The sequence below is a fragment of the Balaenoptera musculus genome, chromosome 10 (genome assembly GCF_009873245.2).
Source record: "Balaenoptera musculus isolate JJ_BM4_2016_0621 chromosome 10, mBalMus1.pri.v3, whole genome shotgun sequence".
Lineage (NCBI taxonomy): Eukaryota > Metazoa > Chordata > Mammalia > Artiodactyla > Balaenopteridae > Balaenoptera > Balaenoptera musculus.
In genome coordinates, this window is record NC_045794.1 from 23,483,786 (window position 1) to 23,505,152 (window position 21,367).

Consider the following 21,367-nt stretch of genomic DNA (forward strand, 5'->3'; position numbering starts at 1 on the left):
CCCGGGCCTTTTTTGGCGCGGACGGAGGCCGGAGGGGCTGGGCCGCCGGTCCCGGGGGGCGAGGCCGAGCCGCCGCCCCCGGGACCGGGAGGAGTGGCCGCCTCGGCCCGGAGAGGCTGGGCGGGCGCGGGCGGGCGCGGGCCGCCCTGCGCCGCCGCCGCCGCCGCCTCTGCCTCCGCCGCCTCCTCCCGGTGCCGGCGCTCGGCGGCCGCCCCGGAACCCGGCGAGCGCTCGGGGGCAGGAGGCGGGCGCTCAGAGCTGGCGGGAGCCCCGGCCGCCCCCGGGGCCCCGGCCATGTCGGCCGAGGAGATGGTGCAGATCCGCCTGGAGGACCGCTGCTACCCGGTGAGCAAGAGGAAGCTCATCGAGCAGAGCGACTACTTCCGCGCCCTCTACCGCTCCGGCATGCGCGAGGCCCGGAGCCCGGAGGCCGGCGGCCCAGAGGTGCAGCAGCTGCGCGGCCTCAGCGCTCCGGGCCTGCGCCTGGTGCTGGACTTTATCAACGCCGGCGGCGCCCGCGAAGGCTGGCTCCTGGGCCGGCGCGGGGAGACGGGCGGTGTCGGGGAGGGGGAGGAGGACATGGACGAGGTGAGCCTGCTGTCCGAGCTGGTGGAGGCGGCCTCGTTCCTGCAGGTCACGTCCCTGCTGCAGCTGCTGCTGTCCCAGGTGCGGCTCACCAACTGCCTGGAGCTGTACCGCCTGGCGCAGGTGTACGGGCTGCCCGACCTGCAGGAGGCCTGCCTGCGCTTCATGGCCGTCCACTTCCACGAGGTGCTGTGCAAGCCCCAGTTCCACCTCCTGGGCTCTTCTCCTCAAGCCCCCGGGGATGTCAGCCTGAAGCAGAGGCTGAGAGAGGCCCGGATGACCGGGACTCCTGTCCTCGTGGCACTGGGGGATTTCCTGGGGGGACCCCTGGCCCCTCACCCCTACCAAGGGGAGCCCCCGTCCATGCTCAGGTACGAGGAGATGACTGAGCGCTGGTTCCCGCTGGCCAACAACCTTCCTCCCGACCTGGTGAATGTCAGGGGGTACGGGTCCGCCATCCTGGACAACTACCTCTTCATCGTGGGCGGCTACAGGATCACCAGCCAGGAGATCTCCGCGGCGCATTCCTATAACCCCAGCACCAACGAGTGGCTCCAGGTGGCCTCCATGAACCAGAAGAGGTAAGCACGCAGCCGCTCTGCTGCTTTCCCACGCATCCACCTGTTCGAGACTCCGTTCCCGCGTGTTTACTGGGCAGTCACAGGAGGTTATGCTGAGGTGGGAATGACATCCTTGGGAGTGTTGCTGGCCTTGACTCTGGCAAAGTTCGCGACGAACTAAGAGCTTGCTAGGAAGCAGAGGCCCTAGTGAGGTCAACTAGCTGAGTAGTTTCTTTGCAGGTATTGCGCCGTTAGACAAATTGCCTTTTTTTGGCGTCTCAGTGGAAGAAAAAGATGTCTGTGGTTTCCTAGACGGATACTTTCAAAGAAAGCTTTCTTTAATTTTGCTTGTATTTTTACCTTTTTTTTGTTTTTTAGGAACTAATCCTGATTATAATGACACACGGGCAGTAACCTGTAGCACTGACTTTGGAGGATCTTGTTGTTAATGACTTTGAAGCTTTCCATACTGAGGCACCAGTCTATGATCGGAAAATAATCATTGGACTTGTGTTAATATTAGCTATACAGGATTACCTTTCTTACTTTGTATCCTCTCTTTTGCATATCACTTTTCTTCCCAGACAGTCTTCATTATGGACCCAAGACTTGAGCCTGGCATTGGTCTCCTGCAGAATTAGAACATTACCATCCACCCCAGCCTTCTCCCTTCCCATCCTGCAAATCCCTCCCAACATGCACTTGGGTGACTTGAAGAAAGGAAGAGAAAAGGAGGAGATTGGGGGGAGGAGGAGGGAACAGAGCCAGGAAAAGTATTGGAAAACAAGAGCAAAGAGCATTATAGGAAGAAGTGGTAGGGGAAGAAAAGATGGTAGGGCCCAAGATGGCCCAGAGCCATTCAGAAGTGGGAAGAAGAATCAATGTAACCCAAGAAAGGACAGGAATACCTTTTCTTCTTGTCCGCCTGTACCCATCTCAAGCCCCACCATGGTTCCTGCTCTAGAAGTGTGGAACGAGGAGCTGGGGGACTCACAGCCAGGCAAAAAAAACCCCACAAAACTCTTTTAACAGGAATGGGAAGGTCATTACACATATTTACTTGACTCAAGGTTCCCCCCACCGAGCCTAAGGGGGGGGAGGGTCCACTGGCGTTATTTCTACTATAATATAAAATTCAATTTGGAAAGTGTTTTTTTCTGATGATAAAAAATACACAGTTATCCTAGAAAACTGGGAAAATGTCAAAGAATGAAGAAGCAGAAAGACTGTCACTCCCATTCCCTCTGTTCTGGAGGTGATAACCATCTACAGGTTGGCTTATTTTCTTCCAGCCCTTCTTTAGTGCATTATTTACACCATTAGGATGATGTATTCAAAATTTGATATCAGAGTGTTATTTTTAAACAGATTCTAAGAACTTTAGTTGAAGCAACAAAGGAACATGCAGTGGTGATGGGCGGTGCTCAGATTAGGGGTACAAGGCCCAGCAGGTTGTCACCTCTACACATGTGTCTCCTGCTGTACATTTGGTGCTCAACACGCCACCCCTAGCTCCACAACTCTAACATGGCACCTCATGGGATTCTCTTTTCTCCACAAATCCTTGGTAGTCCTTTCCCCCCGCCCCCAGGATTGCCCTTACTGTCCTCTTTAGGGAAAAAAAAAATTATTTGAGTAATGCATGAATACATGCTTAGAAAAATTGTAAATGACATGAAAAACCATGGAGTAAAAAAATATGTGTATCTGTAGACATGTTATATAAGTATATAAACACATATTTATACATTATAAAGGTATATTTATAAATATGGTGATAGTGGTTAACAGGGAAAAATGTATACATGTATGTATGTACATGTTGGGGTGTCTATGCATCTTATACATATTTTTACTCTAAAATTGATTAGCTTATGCTGATTATTATGGCCCTTGATATTTCCACTCTGAGAGTTTTTTCTGTATCAGCAAATGTAGATCCACCTCACTCTTGTTAATGGCCGTGCAGTGTTCCAGCCTGTGGATGCACAGTACTGTAATTAGTTCTTCCCTTATTCATGAGCATTTAGGTCGTTTCCATTTGCCATTAATAAACAATGCCGTGTTGAACATCTTGGTATACGTGTGCCTAGCTTAGTAGGCATACGTGAGTTAGTTCTATATGGCAAATGCCCAGAATCCCTGGATAGGTGGGGCAAAGCATACGTGCATTTAAAATTTTGGTAGCTCCTGCCAAATCACCCATCAAAGAATTGTTCTAGTTTCCTCTCCTGTCAACAGTGTTTGAGCTTGCCAGTTCCCTATACTCTTGCCAAGATAAGACATTATCATCATTTTTAAATTTTTACCAATCTAATGGGCAAAAACACTGGTGTGAATGTCTCTGCTTGGAAGAGAGATTGTTTGTTTCATATGTTTATTGGCCATTTGTATATCTTTTATAAATGGCCTTTGCCGGTTTTTTAAAAATTGGCTTATCTTTTTTGTATTCATTTTAGAAGTTCTCTTTATGTATATAGATATTAGTCTCTTGTCTCGTAGGTAATGTTGCACGTGTTTTTCCCCTGCCTTTACTTTATTAGAAGGCTCAAAAGTGAAATGCCTTAAGTGACCAGGCGGTAAAGTCAGTGAGTAGAGGGGTGGGTGAGAGTTATGATGAACCAGAGAGCTACTGACCCACCGCAAGAGGGCTCCACCTCTTGGCCACAGCTGGTTACTTCCGCAAAGGCGTGCGGAATGGTGTTGCCAGACATCCAGATATCCTGATTTTTAAATGTTGGCAACTTACTCCATTTAAAAAGCAAACAAGTCAACAACAACACAAACCTTGTAGACAAAACAAAGTGTAGGCCACAACTGGCCTTGTGAGCCTCCAGTTTTGGACTTCAGGTTTATAGGGTATTCTAATAGGAAGAGATTTTAAATATTTTGTAGTCAGATTGGTCACGTGGGTCCTATGAGCTTTTTTTTTTTTTTTTTTTTTTTAAATTTATTTTATTTAATTTTGGCTGTGTTGGGTCTTCGTTTCTGTGCAAGGGCTTTCTCCAGTTGCGGCAAGCGGGGGCCACTCTTCATCGCGGTGCGTGGGCCTCTCACTATCGCGGCCTCTCTTGTTGCGGAGCACAGGCTCCAGACGCGCAGGCTCAGCAGCTGTGGCTCACGGGCCCAGTTGCTCCGTGGCATGTGGGATTTTCCCAGACCAGGGCTTGAACCCGTGTCCCCTGCACTGGCAGGCAGACTCCCAACCACTGCGCCACCAGGGAAACCCCCTATGAGCTTTTTATCTTGCATAGGAAAGAATTCTACAAGCCAAGACTAAATACTCATCTATCTCGTGCTCTATTACTTTTATAGTTTTGTCACTTTACCTTGACATCTGAATCCGCTTGGGATTTATTTTCATATAAGGTACACTATAAGGTTATAACATGTTCTCTGAATGTTCCAATAGCCTTAATTCTTCACTGTGATTTGCTAAATCAGTTATCCTATGCTAATTTTCCTGTTTTCAAATTGGTAGATTGGCCATTCCTCTACCAATGACACATTTTTAAATTTTTGTAGCTTGGGAATCTATTGTCTGGTAGAACAGACAGCCATTCTGTTTTGTTTTATTTTAATTCTCTTGGTTATTCTTCATACATTTTCTCCTTCAGATATACTTTAAAATCACCTTGTCAAGTCCTGTTGGAATTTTGATTGGAATTACATTGTATCATAGGTTAATCTGGAGGAGGATTCACAGATTTCTGATACTTTGCAGCTGGAAAAATGGCTTGTTTTTCCATGTATTTATTTGGGTCTTTTGGTCCTTCAGAAAAGGTTTCTTTCATTAACTTTGCATGGTCTGTGTGATTTTTGTTAGAATTATTCTTAGGTATTTTCTAGTTATTATTGTTCTTTTTTTTCCCCTACATTTTTTTTTCATTATATTTTTTTAAATTGGGTTCCATATCGGAATTTGTACCCTTCTTTATCTCCTTCATACTTTGACTCAGATCTGACATGGTCTCAACCAGGAGTCCCTTCCTGAACCCTCAGTTGGGCCAAATGATCAAACTTCATGCTTTTCTAGCACACTCTTCACCTTGAATTGAAATCTTCTGTTTGTGTTTGTTTCTCTCCCTTTCAACTGGGGCCTATTGCTTATTCAATGCTTATGTATATTCACACTGCTAACATGGTGTCCAATAAATAATGGATGCTTAAAAATGCTTGGCTCTTTTGAATCGTGGAATATATTTTACATTATTGTAATAAAAGTGAACATGTATATATATATATACGTTTTGTTCTTTTAAAATGTAACATTACAGTGAATATTTTTATCTTGTAACAGTCATTATAATTATTTAGAATAGCTGAAAAATAATAGTAACATTTAATTAGACATTTACTCTGTACTAGGTGCTGTTCCTACTGCTTTGCATGTATCCTCTCACTTATTCTTCACAAGGATTATATTAGTCAGGTTCCCATTTTACAGAGGCAGAGACTGAGGCACAGAAAGTAAATTGCTCAAGGTGTGTAAAAAGTAGAGTAACCGAAATGTAAATATCCGTTGACTAGATATAATCGTTTAGAGAGTTTATAAGTTTTGGCTTAATGACTGACAGTGACCATCTTCATGCAGACCTTCAACTTTTCCTTTCAGAAATGATTTTCTTCCAAGAAGTGGAGCACAGATATTTCATGCTACTGCATTGCTTTTCAGAACTTCATTGTGTGTGACTCAGCCTCACCTCAGCCTCTGTGCCAGCATTATTCTAGTAACTATTGAATAAACAACAAAGATGATATGGCTCCTGCCCAGAAGGAGTTTATAGTTGAGTTTGGATGATGAGACAAATAAAAATGAAATCTAGAGTGGGATTATCCCTGGATAATGCGTCCAACACAGGTTCCGAAAACACTGGAGGAAACTTAGGACCTTGAGTACAAAGGGCACCTTTAGGCCTCTGGTTACACAGCGTTTCACATCTACCGCATTTCACTGCCTTTGCGATGTATCCGGATGGTTGACAAAGGGGTCAAAGGCAGAGCAGCCCGCTTTCCCCAGGGACTGAACAGTGCAGTGATCCCAGAATCTTAAATAACAAGAGATAGGCAGGAACCCTGGGACTGGGAGATTTTATAAAGCCCTTTGCACCCTGGAGAAAATGGTGCAAAAACAAAAACAAACAAAAAACACAAAGAAACGTTTAATGCTGTGCTCACTACTTGAAAACGGCAGTGTGAGTACACAGCACTGTTGGAGAGGCTGCTTTGAAGTCCAAGTACACAACACTGCCCGGCGGTCTGAACGTGAATTTGATCTCAGGAGTTGTCAGGACATAACTTTTTATGTGTAAAGGCTTGTGTGCCCACAGAATTGCTTGCTTCCCTCCCTCACTTTAATTAGCAATAACTTGCAGGAACTGGCACTGTTGCAGCCATCAGTTCATTAATTTCTCTATTTCTAGAGTTATCTCTAGTATCTTCTGTTGCCTTGCACCCTTGCTCTGAAATCGGAGTCGGGTTGTGCCATCCTGTTCTGTGTGTGAACACAGCAACGTTGGGAGAGAAACCTAACAAACAAGTCTCCCGGCAGAGAAGGAATTACAGTTGTCAGCTTTGACTGTCCCCTTTCCTCTGAGCCAAAGTTTAGTATTTTAGAGCATTTCTAGAGTCATGAAACCTTCGAGAGATTTTGTCCTCTGTGGTTAATTGCAGTGGAGCCCAAGGATAGTATGAAGTAAAGAAAACTGTATGTCTATTCACCTCCCCCCCCAGTATAATTTTGGCCAGCAGTTTAAACTGCTTTGTGCATTAGGTTTTCTCAGAGGTGGTAGGTAGTAGGGAGCAACCGTGACTCTTTCTGTCTCCTAACCTTCCCTTCTCCCCTCCCTGGTCCCTAGGGGAGGGTAATGCTTGGGGGAAGTGGCAGAGGGGAAAGAGGAGACAAAAGGCGGTGATGGTCCACAGGCTGCACAGTCCTCCCTGGAGAGCTGGAGAAAGGGCTAGGGAAAGGAGCTTGCCTTTTATTCTAAGTTTTACCCTAATGGTAACAACTTTTCTAAGCAGCAAGTCCTAACAGTGGTTTACATTTCTTGAGCTCTCACTCAGGGCTACATGTCGTGGTCACTACTTTAGATGTCCTCCCTGTGTCCTGCTCACAGCCTCTCTCTGAGGTGGGCATTATTATTGGCCCCATTTTCCCAGAGGGGAAACTGAGGCTCAGTGAGTTTCATTAACTTGCACATATCACAGGGCCTGCACTCTAAGCCACTCAGACCCTGAATCATCCTGCCCTTCCGATGGTTATAATAGCTCTTGTCAGTCTTTGATACCTTTGTGCTGGTGGTTGGCTTGGTTCGTGTTACTCAGCTTTTAAGGATTTCAAAAGCTTTTTATTTCTTCTAAGTGAAGTAGAAATTAGATCGTCATCTCAGTTTTCTGACTTTCATTTCTATTTACTGTAAGTCAAGTATGTAGCTACAACAAATTGTTATTTGATTTAAAATTCTTCTTGCCTCCTGAATGGAGTGTGTCAGGGATCAATATTAAGAAAACACTGTAGGAAATTCCCTGGTGGCGCAGTGGTTAGGAATCTGCCTGCCAGTGCAGGGGACATGGGTTCGAGCCCTGGTCCAGGAAGATCCCACATGCCGCGGAGCAACTAAGCCCGTGCGCCACAACTACTGAGCCTGTGTGCCACAACTACTGAAGCCCGCACGCCTAAAGCCCGTGCTCCGCAGCAAGAGAAGCCACCGCAATGAGAAGAGTAGCCCCCGCTCACCGCAACTAGAGAAAGCCCGTGTGTAGTAACGAAGACCCAGCGCAGCCAAAAATAAATACATAAATTTATAAAAAAAAGAAAACACTGTAGAGGTGATACTTTTTAAAAATAAGTGATAGCTTGGATTCATACCTTTACCCTTCAGACTGTGAAGAGTGGAAAAGTTATTTTCAGAAAATGGGAAAAGGCAAGAATTTATGGAAGCGAGAGCACTTTGTACAGAAGTCCAGCACTTTGTCCATTACAGCCAGTGACTATTGCAGTTGACAAATGAGAAACCCATCCTCCTGAGGTTAAGAAACGTAGGCGGTGACATGCAGGCAAGCATTCCCTCTAGTGACCTCTTTGTGCAAGTTACCCTTTTCAACTTTTACAACGTGCTTTTCTTTTCCCTACTGAGACTCAGATCAACTCAGATTTAATGACTTGTTCAAGCTCACAGAGCTGTTGAGTAGGGGAGCTGAGACTTCCCTGTACAAGCCTGGGTTCATAATCCTTGGCAGTCTGCCTCTTCATCAAGTGGCCTGTTTTGGGGAGGCAATTGCATCATAAAACAAATTCAATATTGGAAAAGTGTTTCTCTTTTCAAGTGAATTTGAGCATGTTGGGGTCTGGAGAGACAGAGTTGTTTACTTTTAACTGCCTGTTCGTTCAGCCTCAGAAAGAAGCCGCTTACATATTGCTTAGAACAAATGATTATGCTGGAGGAATATCAAAAACTGTTTTGATCTTACAAAATTTACTATCTGTGTACCTTTGGGAAGCAAACACAGATTGTGGGCTGGTAAAATTTTAAGCTTTATTTCCTTCGGATCCCCAAATTTACACACACACAGAGGGCATCATGGTCAGATTTTAAGGACCATTGGCAGCAGGAAAGGTAAGCAACATGAACCAAGGACCCCCCAGTAACTGCCACCCTGGTGAAGTCTATTGGCTTGAAAAACTGAGTGGCTGGCTGAGTTTAGTGGACAATATGAGGTTCTTGATGAAGAGTACTCTATTTACTGTCTGATTTGAAAAACAAAACTAAGCTAAAACTCATTTTTAATGTAAACATTACAGGGACCTTTGAAAAAAAGCTTAATTTTTTAGTAGGTGACTAACATATGTTCTAGATCATAATGCACCATTGTTTATTAAACATCTGTCAGGAGATCAGGCATGGCTACTTGTTCACTGCTGCTTTTTAATCTACCCTCTTACATGCTTTTTCCATTTGGAGCCTCTACCCCCCATTCTTTCTTAAGATGTTGTTACTTTTGAAGAACTCATTGTGTTGGCATTAGATGAGGCCTCTCAGTTCACCGGGTCTAGCTTCTTTATTTCAAACACTAGAAAACTGAGAAATTATAGTGATGGTATCTTTTCTCTGTGTAGTACTTTCTGATAAGCTGTGTGGTGTAGTTGTCTCGACCACCCTGTGATGGGTATGGTCCCCACGCTAGAGACAAAGGTCAGATAGCTGGTTATCAGCAGAGCGGGTCTAGAAGCAGGTCTCCTGCTTTGTGCTGCTGCTCGTATTATTGTAAACTTGAGATGGTTGCACGTATCACAGTCGGCTGACCCAGCACTACCAAATGCTTATCCTTCCTGGCCTTCAAGGAGTCCATTAATCTTTATGTACTACATTGAAAGAAATTAATTTTTTTCTTTTCAATTCAAAAGTCATGAGGCTTTTATTTAGTATCTGAAGCCGATAAGCAGAGTTTAATTGTATTACTGAATATGGGCCTTAAAACCAATGCATTTCTCTTTTTAAAATTATTTACTCTTGCTGTAGGTGATCATTTGTTGATAGAGGTATTTGTTGAGTTAACATGTGTGAATACCCTAAGAATGCCAGATCAAAATATTTTTAACTAGTTCAGTGCTTACCTCCCCCTACCTATATGTTGTGAAGCAATATAGAAGATGCCCTCATATCGAGGAGGATGGGTGAGTGATGTGCTTAGGTGAACTCATGGTAGAGGGGTGTCTGGACCGCCCTGTAGCAAACAGCCTTTGCATGTGCCTGTCTGTGTAGGCAGCACTGGTGTGTACCTAGGAGGAAGCCCACCCTCTGGGAATAGAGAGAGGCAAGGGAATGGGGTGGGCACTTGCTCCCACTCCTGAAAGAGTTATTGAGTTTATTTTATTTATTATTTATTTATTATTGAAGTATAGTTGATTCCCAATGTTGTGGGTTTTTTTCTATTTTCTATTGAAGTATATTTTTAAATTTATTTTTATTGAAGTATAGAGGTATTGAGTTTAGCATATATAAAGTGGTTCTTGGTCTAAGCAAAGCAAGATTAGTCCTTGTTATATTGAATTGCTTATCTTCAATAGCTAAAGTTTGGAGAATGCACCGAACTTGTGGATTCTTGGGGATAAGAGTGAAATTTGAGATGCCGTTCAGTCATTCCTTTGTCCCCAGGCAGAATAGCACCCAAATTGGAGAGCTCATTTCCTTCAGATATCCAGCAGATTCCTCATGCTGCTTTAGCAGATCATGCCATTGTCTTACTTCTTTTTTCTTGTTTATATTGTCTTAATTTAAAAAAAAAATTTTTTTTTAATGCTATTCTTGTCTGCTTACATTCTTTTTATTTATGTATGTATGTGTGTATGTATGGCTATGTTGGGTCTTCGTTTCTGTGCGAGGGCTTTCTCTAGTTGTGGCAAGCGGGGGCCACTCTTCATCGCGGTGCACGGGCCTCTCACTATCGCGGCCTCTCTTGTTGCGGAGCACAGGCTCCAGACGCGCAGGCTCAGTAATTGTGGCTCACGGGCCGAGTTCCTCTGCGGCATGTGGGATCTTCCCAGACCAGGGCTCGAATCCGTGTGCCCTGCATTGGCAAGCAGATTCTCAACCACTGCGCCACCAGGGAAGCCCCTGTCTTAATTTTTTGCTTTCAAGAGCTGTACATTTTATTTTTGGCTGCGCCGTGCAGCTTGCGGGATCTTAGTTCCCCAATCAGGTATCAAACCCGTGCCCACTCCATTGGAAGTGCGGAGTCTTAACCACTGGACTGGGAAAGTCCCTTTTGTCTTACTTCTTTTTTTAAATTATCATTTATTTATTTAACTTTTTTTGACTGCGGGTCTTAGTTGCGGCACACGGACTCTTCGTTGTGATGCGTGGGCTTCTCTCTAGTTGTGGCGTGTGGGTTTTCTCTCTAGTTGTGGTGCGCGGGTTCCAGGGCGCGTGGGCTCTGTAGTTTGCGGCATGTGGGCTCTCTCGTTGAGACGTGTGAACTCAGTAGTTGTGGCGCATGGGTTTAGTTGCCCCGAGGCATGTGGGATCTTAGTTCCCTGACCAGGGATCGAACCTGCGTCCCCTGCATTGTAAGGTGGATTCTTTACCACTGGACCACCAGGGAAGTCCCTGTCTTCTGAATGATCAAAAGAACTGACTTTGTGGGCCTTTGTGTCTCTCTTTCAGGTCTAACTTCAAACTCGTGGCTGTTAATTCAAAACTCTATGCCATTGGTGGGCAGGCCGTTTCTAACGTTGAATGTTACAGCCCTGAGCAGGATGCCTGGAATTTTGTGGCACCCTTACCAAACCCTCTGGCTGAGTTTTCTGCGTGTGAGTGCAAGGGGAGAATTTATGTCATTGGAGGATATACTACGAGAGGTAAGTAAAGGGGCCTAGTAAGTGGTCCTCCTATACGTGAGCTTTGGCAGCCTGGGAAAGGGCAGGAGGGGCTGGAGGAAACCCTCTAGTGTGATTTTATGTATTACATAGTATATATTTACATATCTGGAAAAAAGAGCATCCTGTATGACAGGGGCAGTTTGGACAGGAGGGGCCTTTGATGCCTTTGTGTGAGCATGAAAATTGAAAGGGGGAGGGGGAGCTGTGAACAAAATGTATTTTCTTCCTGCTTTGGAAACCCTACCTTGTGGTCAGCCATCCTGTGACTTGGCTGGGTAACTCCCATCCTTCTCCCAAACGCACACTGAATCCGCCCCGTCCAACACTATGGAATTTAGTGCCACAGCATTCTTGCAGATCTTTGTTTTCACTTTCTCCCTTGTGTTTGGGCACAAGCATATCAGATACAGATTCCAGAAATTCAGCTCCAGGCGGTTGTTCCCATATCATAGAAGGAGCAAGTACATAAAGAGAATTCTTTCCTGACCAGTGATGGGAGGGCGTTGTGCTGTGTATTCAACCGTACATATGTGTTTTTCACTTTTTTGGGTGGGCATTTTATAGTTAATGATGTGGAAATAAAAAGTTTCTCCAGAGGTTTTATACTGCTGGTCTTGGTAGGAAGCATCTCACAGCTTGGCTTTCTGTTACTTGGTTTTCTGTTATTAACAGTAAGAAAGGCAATGGTGGACCACCAAGAAGAGGTGTGTCTTTCCTGTTATCTCTTTCCTTCCCTTAAAGCAGTTGTTTCCAAGTTATCTCATGGCCAAGGCAGTTTATTTCTTCTTTTGGTCTGTCTGACTGTATAATGCCCAGAACTTTTAGAAAAGGCATAACTGGACTCTTAGCCACGTTGAAGTAGTAGAGTTACCATTATATTTGACGTAGTGAAATAACCTGTCACCCCTGTATGGTGTGATATGGGCAGGACAGAGCTCTCCAGCCCTGGCTGATAACAGGCGTGCTGCTGATGGCCCCAGGAAGCTGCATGTGACCATTTATAACTTTGCAAAGAACAGAAATCCACGTAATAATAATATGAAGTAGGTGCCAAAAATTCTTTTCAACATAACCAGATGTGTCTTGTTTTGGAGATATATGTTTGAGGAAGAAGTTAAATGTAAGGTATTTTATGAGCATCTGATTTACTTTTTTTTTTTTTTTTTGGTGACAGCAAAAGATTTTGATGAACACTTCTTAGAGTACCTCTAAACAGTTGATTGGTGGGGAGGGTGGTAGGCGGTGTTTTAGTTTCCTGTGGCTGACTTAACAAATGACCACAAACTTGGTGGCCTAAAGCAACAGAAATGTATTCTCTCACAGTTCTGGAGACCAGGAGTCTGAAGTCAAGGTGTCAGGAGGACCACGCTCCCCGTGAAGGCTCTAGGGCAGAAACCTTCCTTGCCTCTTCCCAGCTCTGATGGTGCCAGGTGTTCCTTGGCTAGAGGCTGCATGATTCCAATCCCTGCCTCTGTCTCCTCTGTGTGTATCCATGTCTTTCTCTTCTGTCTCTTATAAAGACACACACCTCTTTGGATTTAGAGCCCAGCTGGGTAATCCAGGATGACCTCGTCTTGAGATTCTTAACTAAATTACATCCGCAAAGACCCTTTTTCCAAAAAAAGTCACATTCAAAGGTTCTGGGGGTTAGAAGATGAACATATGTTTCAAGGGGTCACCATTCAGCTTTCTACAGGTGGTATGTTTATTTATGCATTTAAGAAGAGGCGGTGACATGGGAAGAGAACAGTGAGGGTTTTTCTTTTTCACTCTAAGTTTTCATTACTTGTCCTAGTGACTCTCCACTGATGATAAGATAATTGCCAGCTTTTCCTTTACGGATAATTGAAAGAAAATGAGACCTAGCAGTCATTTCTTTCACCTTCAACATTGGTGTTCAGGTTACAGTGGCCAACTTTATAGACTTAACTAAACCATAGACCCGGGAGAATTCCTGTGCATGTATATGTACCTCTCTGTGTATCTGTGTGCCTTCTCTCCTAGGAAAGTAAATACAGTTATTTACTTTTGGACATTTCTAAGAATTCTGATTCCTCCCTAGATTTTGTGACACAGGATGCGCCCTGTGGGCTGACCCAGGGCACACATATCCCTTGGCTTCTCTTCTAACCAGGAGCTGGCAAGCACAGACAGGCAGCGCTGTGACCTGAAGACGGTGCAGCTGGTAGATTTCCTAGTGTTTCCATGACCCTGGCTGAGCAAACGTTCCTTAGATTTGACCTGGAAAACCCTTGCTTGTGTGTTTTCTAGTTTCACAAGCCACTACTAATGTGCCTCCTTCACTTGGGCCACCCACTGTGATTCCTGTCCCGGCTTCCCCGAGCCAAATCCCCACGATGGGATGGTTAGATGATGCGGGTGGATGACTGTTTGTGTAAGGACTGAAAACGAGTTTTCTACAATGGGAGGGCAGGACAGTTCCTCATCCTCTGAAGCACCCCCTCCTCCTCTGCTTGGGCTCTTCCCAGCACTTCCTAATAGTTCCTTGTCTTTAAAACAAGAAGAGTCATAATTGTCATGAAAAAAAAAAAATTCAGGACTTAAAGTTGGCTTCGTAGCCTGCCGACTTCTTACGTTAGGTGAGACTTTTAAAATTTAGTAAGGAATAGTTTGTGATTTTTATGATAGCTGTTTGATTATTTTAATTCTTTGGCCGGCACTGAAGAAATGAAATTCGATAGAAAGTAGTAGTAACCACTAAAGGGAAGAAAGGTGATTTGTTAAATGTCAGAATCAACTCTAAATGTAAAAGCAGAAAGATCATTCCGCCAACTCAAATGACCTCATCATGGTCTGAGCCCTTGTTGGGTGAGGAGAGAAAACATTTACAGAAGACCTGGAAGGACCTTCAGACCTGGACCTGAGAAATAAATACATTGAAGCTTTGCTAGAATAAGTCCTTTATTCGTGGGGTGGGGAGCCAGGTTACTAAGGAGCACTAGTTGGATAGATTAGTAACCAAACTCCCTAGGGCTGACTCCTAGGATGAGCCGTATCACAATCGCTACAAAGAAAAGAACGAGCGGGAGGTCATAGTGTTGGTGGAAAACAGAAGCTGTAACAACTCTGACATTTCTGCAGGCTCCGGACGGGTGCACACACAGGATCTGAACTCCTTTCCCTTCCCTCTGTGCCCTCTTAGGAGACACTTGACTTGGTAGCAGAGAGCACAGTGGAGCTCTAATTACTGCCCACTGTGGGTGGGTCCTTCTGTCTCAGGAGGAAGTACTCCTCCTAGCTTCTGCAGCCATCAAAAGGCTGTGCGCTTTAGTTGGACATCAGTTCCCAAGCTGGGCTGTCTCTTACACTGATTTTGTTGTTTAAAAAACAACGGCAAACAGAAAGTTCATTATTTTGGCTAATTCAGAGCATTTTTAATTTTTTTTTCAGAGTCTAAAATATTCCATTTATTCTTTCCTTGAGGAGAAAAGGGGGGGGGAAGAACAATTTAAAAAAAAAAGAAAAATGAAACTAGATATTTTAAATTTCACAAGCATTTTTCAGAAAGAGAGTAGGCAATATTTCCTTGAAAAAGCTATTCAAAATGATGTCAGGGTAGTCTTTCATCTACCCTCCAATTTTATCCACACAATAATTAACCATCTCTTGTGAAACGGGGGTGGGGAAGGGGGAACGGCCTTTGCCAGTGTGTCTCTGGTGTTACAGTTGGGAAACAGAATTGCCAATGATTCTGTGGCTTGAAGGCCAGAGGTGAGATTTTCTTGCATCTCTCCTGACTTGCAGCTCTGCGTCCTTTCCTTTAGACAGCTCCAGAGATCCTGCTCGGCTCGCTTGGCTTGTTTTGTAGAACCTGTTGTCAAGGATAGATCCTCTTGGGGCTCTGCCCGTCGTCTGCGTTAAGCAGGCAGTCATTCTGTAGATACTGATGAGGGTTCCGGAGGCTCGGATTCTTTGTACGCTGGCCTGGTGGTTCTCAAAGGCGCAAGGGTCCCAGGGAGGAGGGGGTCCTCCGTCACAGCGGCTCATCTCCCTGGCCTGGCCTGACCGACTCTGACCGCCTCCCAGGCAGGGGACGTACCTGAACGACAGGCCAGTGGGGATGATTCTGCACGGATCTCCTCCCAGCCATTCCGAAAACTATTTCCCCGACCTCGGCTTTCCTGAAATAGTTTTGCCTCTGTGTTAGCCAGTCACCCAGGTGGAGGTGGGCGTGTGTGTCCAGCCCGGGCAGCCGGCCTTGCTCCCGGTCGCTGTGTCATCATGCAGCTTCTTCCTGCCTTTCAGACCGGAACCTGAACATCTTGCAGTACTGCCCCTCCGCTGACACCTGGACGCTCTTTGAAACGTGCGACGTCCACATCCGCAAGCAGCAGATGGTGTCCGTGGAGGAGACCATCTACGTCGTGGGGGGCTGTCTCCACGAGCTGGGGCCCACCCGGAGGGGCAGCCAGAGCGAGGATATGCTCACCGTGCAGTCCTACAACACTGTCACCCGCCAGTGGCTCTACCTCAAGGAGAACACGTCCAAGTCGGGCCTCAACTTGACGTGCGCGCTTCACAATGACGGCATCTACATCATGAGCAGAGACGTGACCCTGTCCACCAGCTTGGAACACCGAGTCTTCCTCAAGTACAACATCTTTTCGGATAGCTGGGAAGCCTTTAGGCGTTTCCCAGCCTTCGGACACAACTTGCTGGTCTCCTCACTTTATCTGCCCAATAAAGCAGAGACATGACTGAATTGACTTCATGTTTAAAAGAAACCTGGTTCAAGACCAAAAATCAAAAAAACAATGTCCAATTTCGAGAGAGACTGATTTTTAAAGGGAAAATGTGGGTTCTAGGCCGTTTATACAAAAGCTGTAAATACGCTTACTTGAACTAATTACTTGAAAACTTGTGGAAAAAAGAGACCAACTTTATTATTTTTTTAATTATTGATTTTTAAATTATGGGAGCAAATCCATGATGATGTTTTCATACAGATGTGATACCCTTGGGCCAATGACTGAAACTGATCCTCACAAAGAAGATTCATTGTGCCTGCTTTGGTCAAAGGGCCAAAGTCAATCATTGGCATGAACGGTAAAGATGATTTTAAAATCATCTATTTAGGTCACTTGAAATATCATTGGTACCTTAAGTGAGAGATTATATTTTTGGTTATTAATTTACTTGACAAACATATTAACACTGTCTTTCTCCCCCGGTCACACCCACATGTATTGCAGTGTGTTTAAAATAGGTTCTATGTTCGTATATTTTATTTGCACACGACTTTCCAGGAAACTTACACCAGTGGAACCCAGCACCCAGTCCTCGCCAAAACCTGCATAAAAACATTCTCAGCTATTTTTCCAGTCTTTTTTTTTACAGTTATGAATGCTGAGTAAATAGGAAGGTATAACCTCTTATTTCATTTATGTAGCAGATTGCAGATTTATGTGGTCAGATAGGTAGAATTGCTAGGCGTTCTGTATTTCTTAAAAGAGAGGGTATATTGTTTCATTCTGTTCTTTTAAAAGGACAGATCTCTATGTTTTTAAAATCGAGTCTTAAATTTAAGTGGGAAGGGAAGGAAGCACCGAATAAGGGGAAAAAAATGCCTTTGAGAGTTACTTTTATTGACTGTATTTGACTTAGTTCTTTTTTTAAAGTTTGAAACAGTAACTTTATATTTCGGTCAGGCACCTTTCTAATTTAATCTCGGCTTTTTAATTCATGCTTTGCTTTTGTGGGGTAAGGTGAGGGTGGCTTTGAAACGTTTGTGCTGGAGAGAGGGGAAGAAGCCCCTATAGAGATGGAATGGCATCTGGTAGGATTTCTGGAATCCGGTAAGGTGCTCTGCTTGCCTTGGTTGTTAGATCAAGTGGAACCCAGCTCAAGCAGTTGTTTGAAGGAAGTCAGTTAACAAATGAATACAATCTTCTGCCAGTCACAGATCAGCATTTCTTTAAAAATATACAGGCATATCTCGGAGATAGTTCAGTTCCAGACCACTGCAATAAAGCAAATAAAGCAAGTTGCAAGAATTTTTGGGTTTCCCAGCATGTATAACGGTTATATTTACACTATACTGTAGTCTGTTAAGTGTGCAATAGTACTATATCTAGAAAACAATGTACATACCTTACTTTAAAAATGTTCTATTGCTAAAAAATGCCAACCCTTATACCTGACAAGGTGGGGTTGCCACAAATCTTCAATTTGTAAAAAACGCGTTATCTTCGAAGTGCAATCAAGTGAAGCACAATGAAACAAGAAATGCCTGTATACACGCACGTAAAGAAATTTTATTTTCATTGAAAAACACTTTCTGAGATTCTCCTATTTTCTGTGATGGAATAAGTTTAAACTGTGAGCTGGACCCTATCTTTCTGTCCTAACATACCAGTTTCAACATGCCTCGCTTTAAGAAACTCCCGTAGAAAAAGAAAAACTGTTGCAGCAAATTCATGCACTCAGCACACGTGCTGAGCGCCTCTAGTATGCATTCACCATGCAGCTGTCACAGAGGAGGCAGTAACCTTGACAGGCTTCAGTTTACCCAAGGAGTCGCCACAGGGTTTCCGGGCAGCTGTGGCCTCCTTTACATATATTATGGTATATTTAAAATTAGGGTCTACTTGTAAAAATTCTAGTTGCATAACTTTTCAGGAATACTTCTGTTAGGTAAAATGAGGTGTCTTTATTGCGGACCTGGAGACAGATGTTTGCATCTTGTCACCAAATCTTATCAGCACTCTCCTTACAACACTATTTAAGGGTTTCTAAGCCATATCCATTTGTTCTCAAATACTTAGCCTTTTTTTTCTTTTTAAAAAACCCAACAACTCTGAACTGAAATCTTCCTGGAAATGGTACTTTAATATTAGATTTATATTAATTTATATTCATTATAGAATTGAATTTCCAGTGACCAAGAATTTCATTACATATATTTAAAAATCTAATTTATTTTAGATAGCATTAACTTTTGTTACTATAGATCTTAACGTCTTTAAGGCTTAAACTTATATATTCATAAGATTCTAGCCAGTTGAATTAATTCTGGACAAACAATTGGAGATTAGCTCGTAAATACCCACATTGTAAACAATACAGTATTATTCCTGCCAACCAGTTCTCTTCCTCATTACATTCTTTGGGTCCATTTTCCAAATGCTAACAATTAGATGCTTGGACCAAGTGAAGGCATACTCTGATCCACAAAGCTCTTTTTATAAACCAGGTTCGACGTGTGTGTGTGTGTATGTGCATCTCTGTGTGTGTGTGTGTGTTTGCATTTGCACGCATCTGGCATATCAAGCTCTCTCTAAGATACGCAGACTCCTAACAAGACTGTTCCTTGGGGCTGCCAGTGGTACTTAGGCAAAGTGGAGAGTGCAGTAGGACAGATCTGTGGATTTGGGACATTATCCTTCCTGCTGTACACATCAGCTATGTTGGCATTTTGAGGGTAATTTTAATTTAGCCCTGTTCTCTCACTGGTGCCAATGTTATACGAAAGGCTGTACCTGTGATGAAGGCAATGTTGCTTTGAAAGTCTCCCTTTGTTTCCGCTCTTTCTCTACACGTGTTCTCCTTCTTTTCAGAGATGCTTCTGAGGGGTGCTGACCTCTCTGTGGGGAGGGGAGTTACTGGGACGACCCCAGTGGTGGCCACCCTGCCAGAAGCGGCCTATTTCACTGAGAATGGTCTGAATGGCAGAATGAGTCCTGAGTGTGAATTGTTAGAGGAAGGTTGTTGGTTCTTCCCGTCATTCTTTCTGGCTTTCTCTTCTGCACCCTTAGTTTCAGAGGCCTCTCCCTTTGTTTTTCTGATGAATGTGTAGGAGTTGACTATTTCAACCGTATTTGTTAAATCTTAACAATGAAGTACTGAGAAGGTTATGGATACTAGTAAGAAGCAAGTAGATGTAGATTAAGCATGAATACCAAAGAGAATTTCGCTCTGCCATTTTTTTTTGAACCCAAATCCCAAGTAATTCCAAATGCCTTAGATATCAATTAAAGTTGTACTGAGATGGGCAAAGCTCTTTCTCTACAGAGAGAGTAAGCAAGTAAATGCCTGTTCTCTTTCAATAAACCATTACTGAGCAGTGTGGATGCCGTGTTTTCAGATTTCCAGGTAAATTCATGACTCTCCCTGTTTGGCTGCACAGGTAAATCTGGTAGAAAGGCTTTGGCCTTCCTGGTCGACCAACATTTAATAAGCAGTGGCTTAATGCAGAGCACTCGAGAGCCAGCATAGCAACAGAAAGGGGATGTGGGTGAGTTGTTGGATGCCTTTCTCCTGCCCCAGGGGTGGGAATACAGAACGTCTGTGCCCCCATTCTTTCCAGGAGGCATTGTGAATGAGCGGCACTCCTCTCCTCCCGGACAGGAGTTGGTCTTAAAATCTGTGTCATGAATGCTTCCAGGCATCCACTGCCAGTCTGTCAGAGTGAGGTGAAGTCTATTTGTCATCCCTGCCTCAGGCAGAGGAGTGAATGAATTACGTGGGTAGACACCACCCAAAATGGCTTTGAAAGCAGTGAGCTGATTCAGCTCAGTTCCCTGGTTCCCAGAAATATGTATTAAATATCTATCATGTGCAAGAAAGTGCTAAGAAGTGGGGATACAGACGTAAGTAAGCCACTATCCCTGGCCTTGAAGAGCTTACAGCCTTGTGAAAATGTTTGCCGTGACGGTCGTAACTAGACTTGTTCGTCTGGAAGATGCCCACTTTTGTCAGGCGCACTGGGGCTCCCTGGCCTTCCTGCCTCTTCAGTCCTGGTTCCAATCTGTCCCCTACTTTATGGTTGACTAGCAATCATCATGAACCAGCTTTTCTCTAGATTTGAACATCACGTGCTATGGTTTCTGTTTTTCACAGTATGCTCTTTTGTCACTACTTCCGTAGTCTTCTCTGTACTTCATTTTTCAGAAAAGAATGATATGAGATCTGCTTTATGTAAAATACTTACGAGGCTCCACAGCTTATGGAGCTGAGAGCTCAGCAGCTTGATCCCAGGAAAAGGAGGAGCGAAGCCAGGGAAGCAGGTATTGGGAGAGAAGCAAGCTGTTCACGTGTGTGTTTGTACATATGCCTTTAACACACTTCCATAAAAAGTATTAATAAAGAAATGGACATTGAGACACTAGTCCTGACTGAAAGTCAGTTGATTTTTTGCCTTTGTGATAACTGTCAAAGGGTATGTTTCATTCACATGAGAGTATTTATTTTTCATTTTCTGGTGTTAACTTAGGAACACGATACAAAATACACACCAATTGACACAGGCTGACTTCTGCACTTGACGTAACCATTTTTATCCATTCCTGTAGGAGACAGATTAAATGTAAAAGACGGTCAATTTTGAGTTGCAAAGGGTGCTGAAATGACCTTGATAGAGTTGGCTGGTGCTTTGTCAAATGGACGTCATAGTCTCTTACTAGTAAAGAGAAAGAAAATGTCATTTGCATTCTTGTGTCATTTTTCTAAAAAAATACTTAATGGGGGCTCTTTAGATGTCTCTGCAATGTTTTCATATCTAGTGGTCATTTTAGGCAAAATGAAAATCCGTAGAATGAATAGTTATGTTTTGTTATGACTGATCGTTTGTTAAAAAGGTTGTACTGAGTCTTCAATTTCAAGTGTGGCTTAAAATGTAAACACATCACATGATTCATTTCAGTACAATGATGCCTATGAAGCACTTATTCAAACAGCATTCCTTTGTGTTTAGAACTACAGAAGAAAATCTCTTCAAATAAAATAGTTCTGAATCAGTGTATGTTGTCCTTTAAGTATGCGCTGTGGACTCAGGGCTGGGAGGAGGCAGACCATGCGTGAGACAGGTCCCTGCCGTGGGAGC

At 44.0% G+C, this 21,367-nt stretch overlaps 1 protein-coding gene across 1 annotated transcript; it reads left to right on the top strand.

The window, feature by feature from the left end:
- The first annotated feature begins 170 nt into the window (after window positions 1-170).
- On the top strand, window positions 171-16,614 carry KLHL42 (kelch like family member 42). The gene is made up of 3 exons (XM_036864830.1): window positions 171-1,166; window positions 11,312-11,505; window positions 15,793-16,614. Exons 1-3 carry the CDS (start codon window positions 295-297, stop codon window positions 16,242-16,244), a joined length of 1,518 nt encoding a protein of 505 aa, XP_036720725.1. The 5' UTR covers window positions 171-294; the 3' UTR covers window positions 16,245-16,614.
- The last annotated feature ends 4,753 nt before the right edge of the window (window positions 16,615-21,367 follow it).

What these genes read in the sequence shown, in the direction of transcription:
- KLHL42 (XM_036864830.1), top strand. Translation starts at nt 295, where the DNA reads ATGTCGGCCGAGGAGATGGTGCAGATCCGCCTGGAGGACCGCTGCTAC. An exon ending in GCCTCCATGAACCAGAAGAG is followed by an intron (nt 1,167 to 11,311) that starts GTAAGCACGCAG and finishes TCTCTCTTTCAG; the next exon opens with GTCTAACTTCAAACTCGTGG. An exon ending in TGGAGGATATACTACGAGAG is followed by an intron (nt 11,506 to 15,792) that starts GTAAGTAAAGGG and finishes CCTGCCTTTCAG; the next exon opens with ACCGGAACCTGAACATCTTG.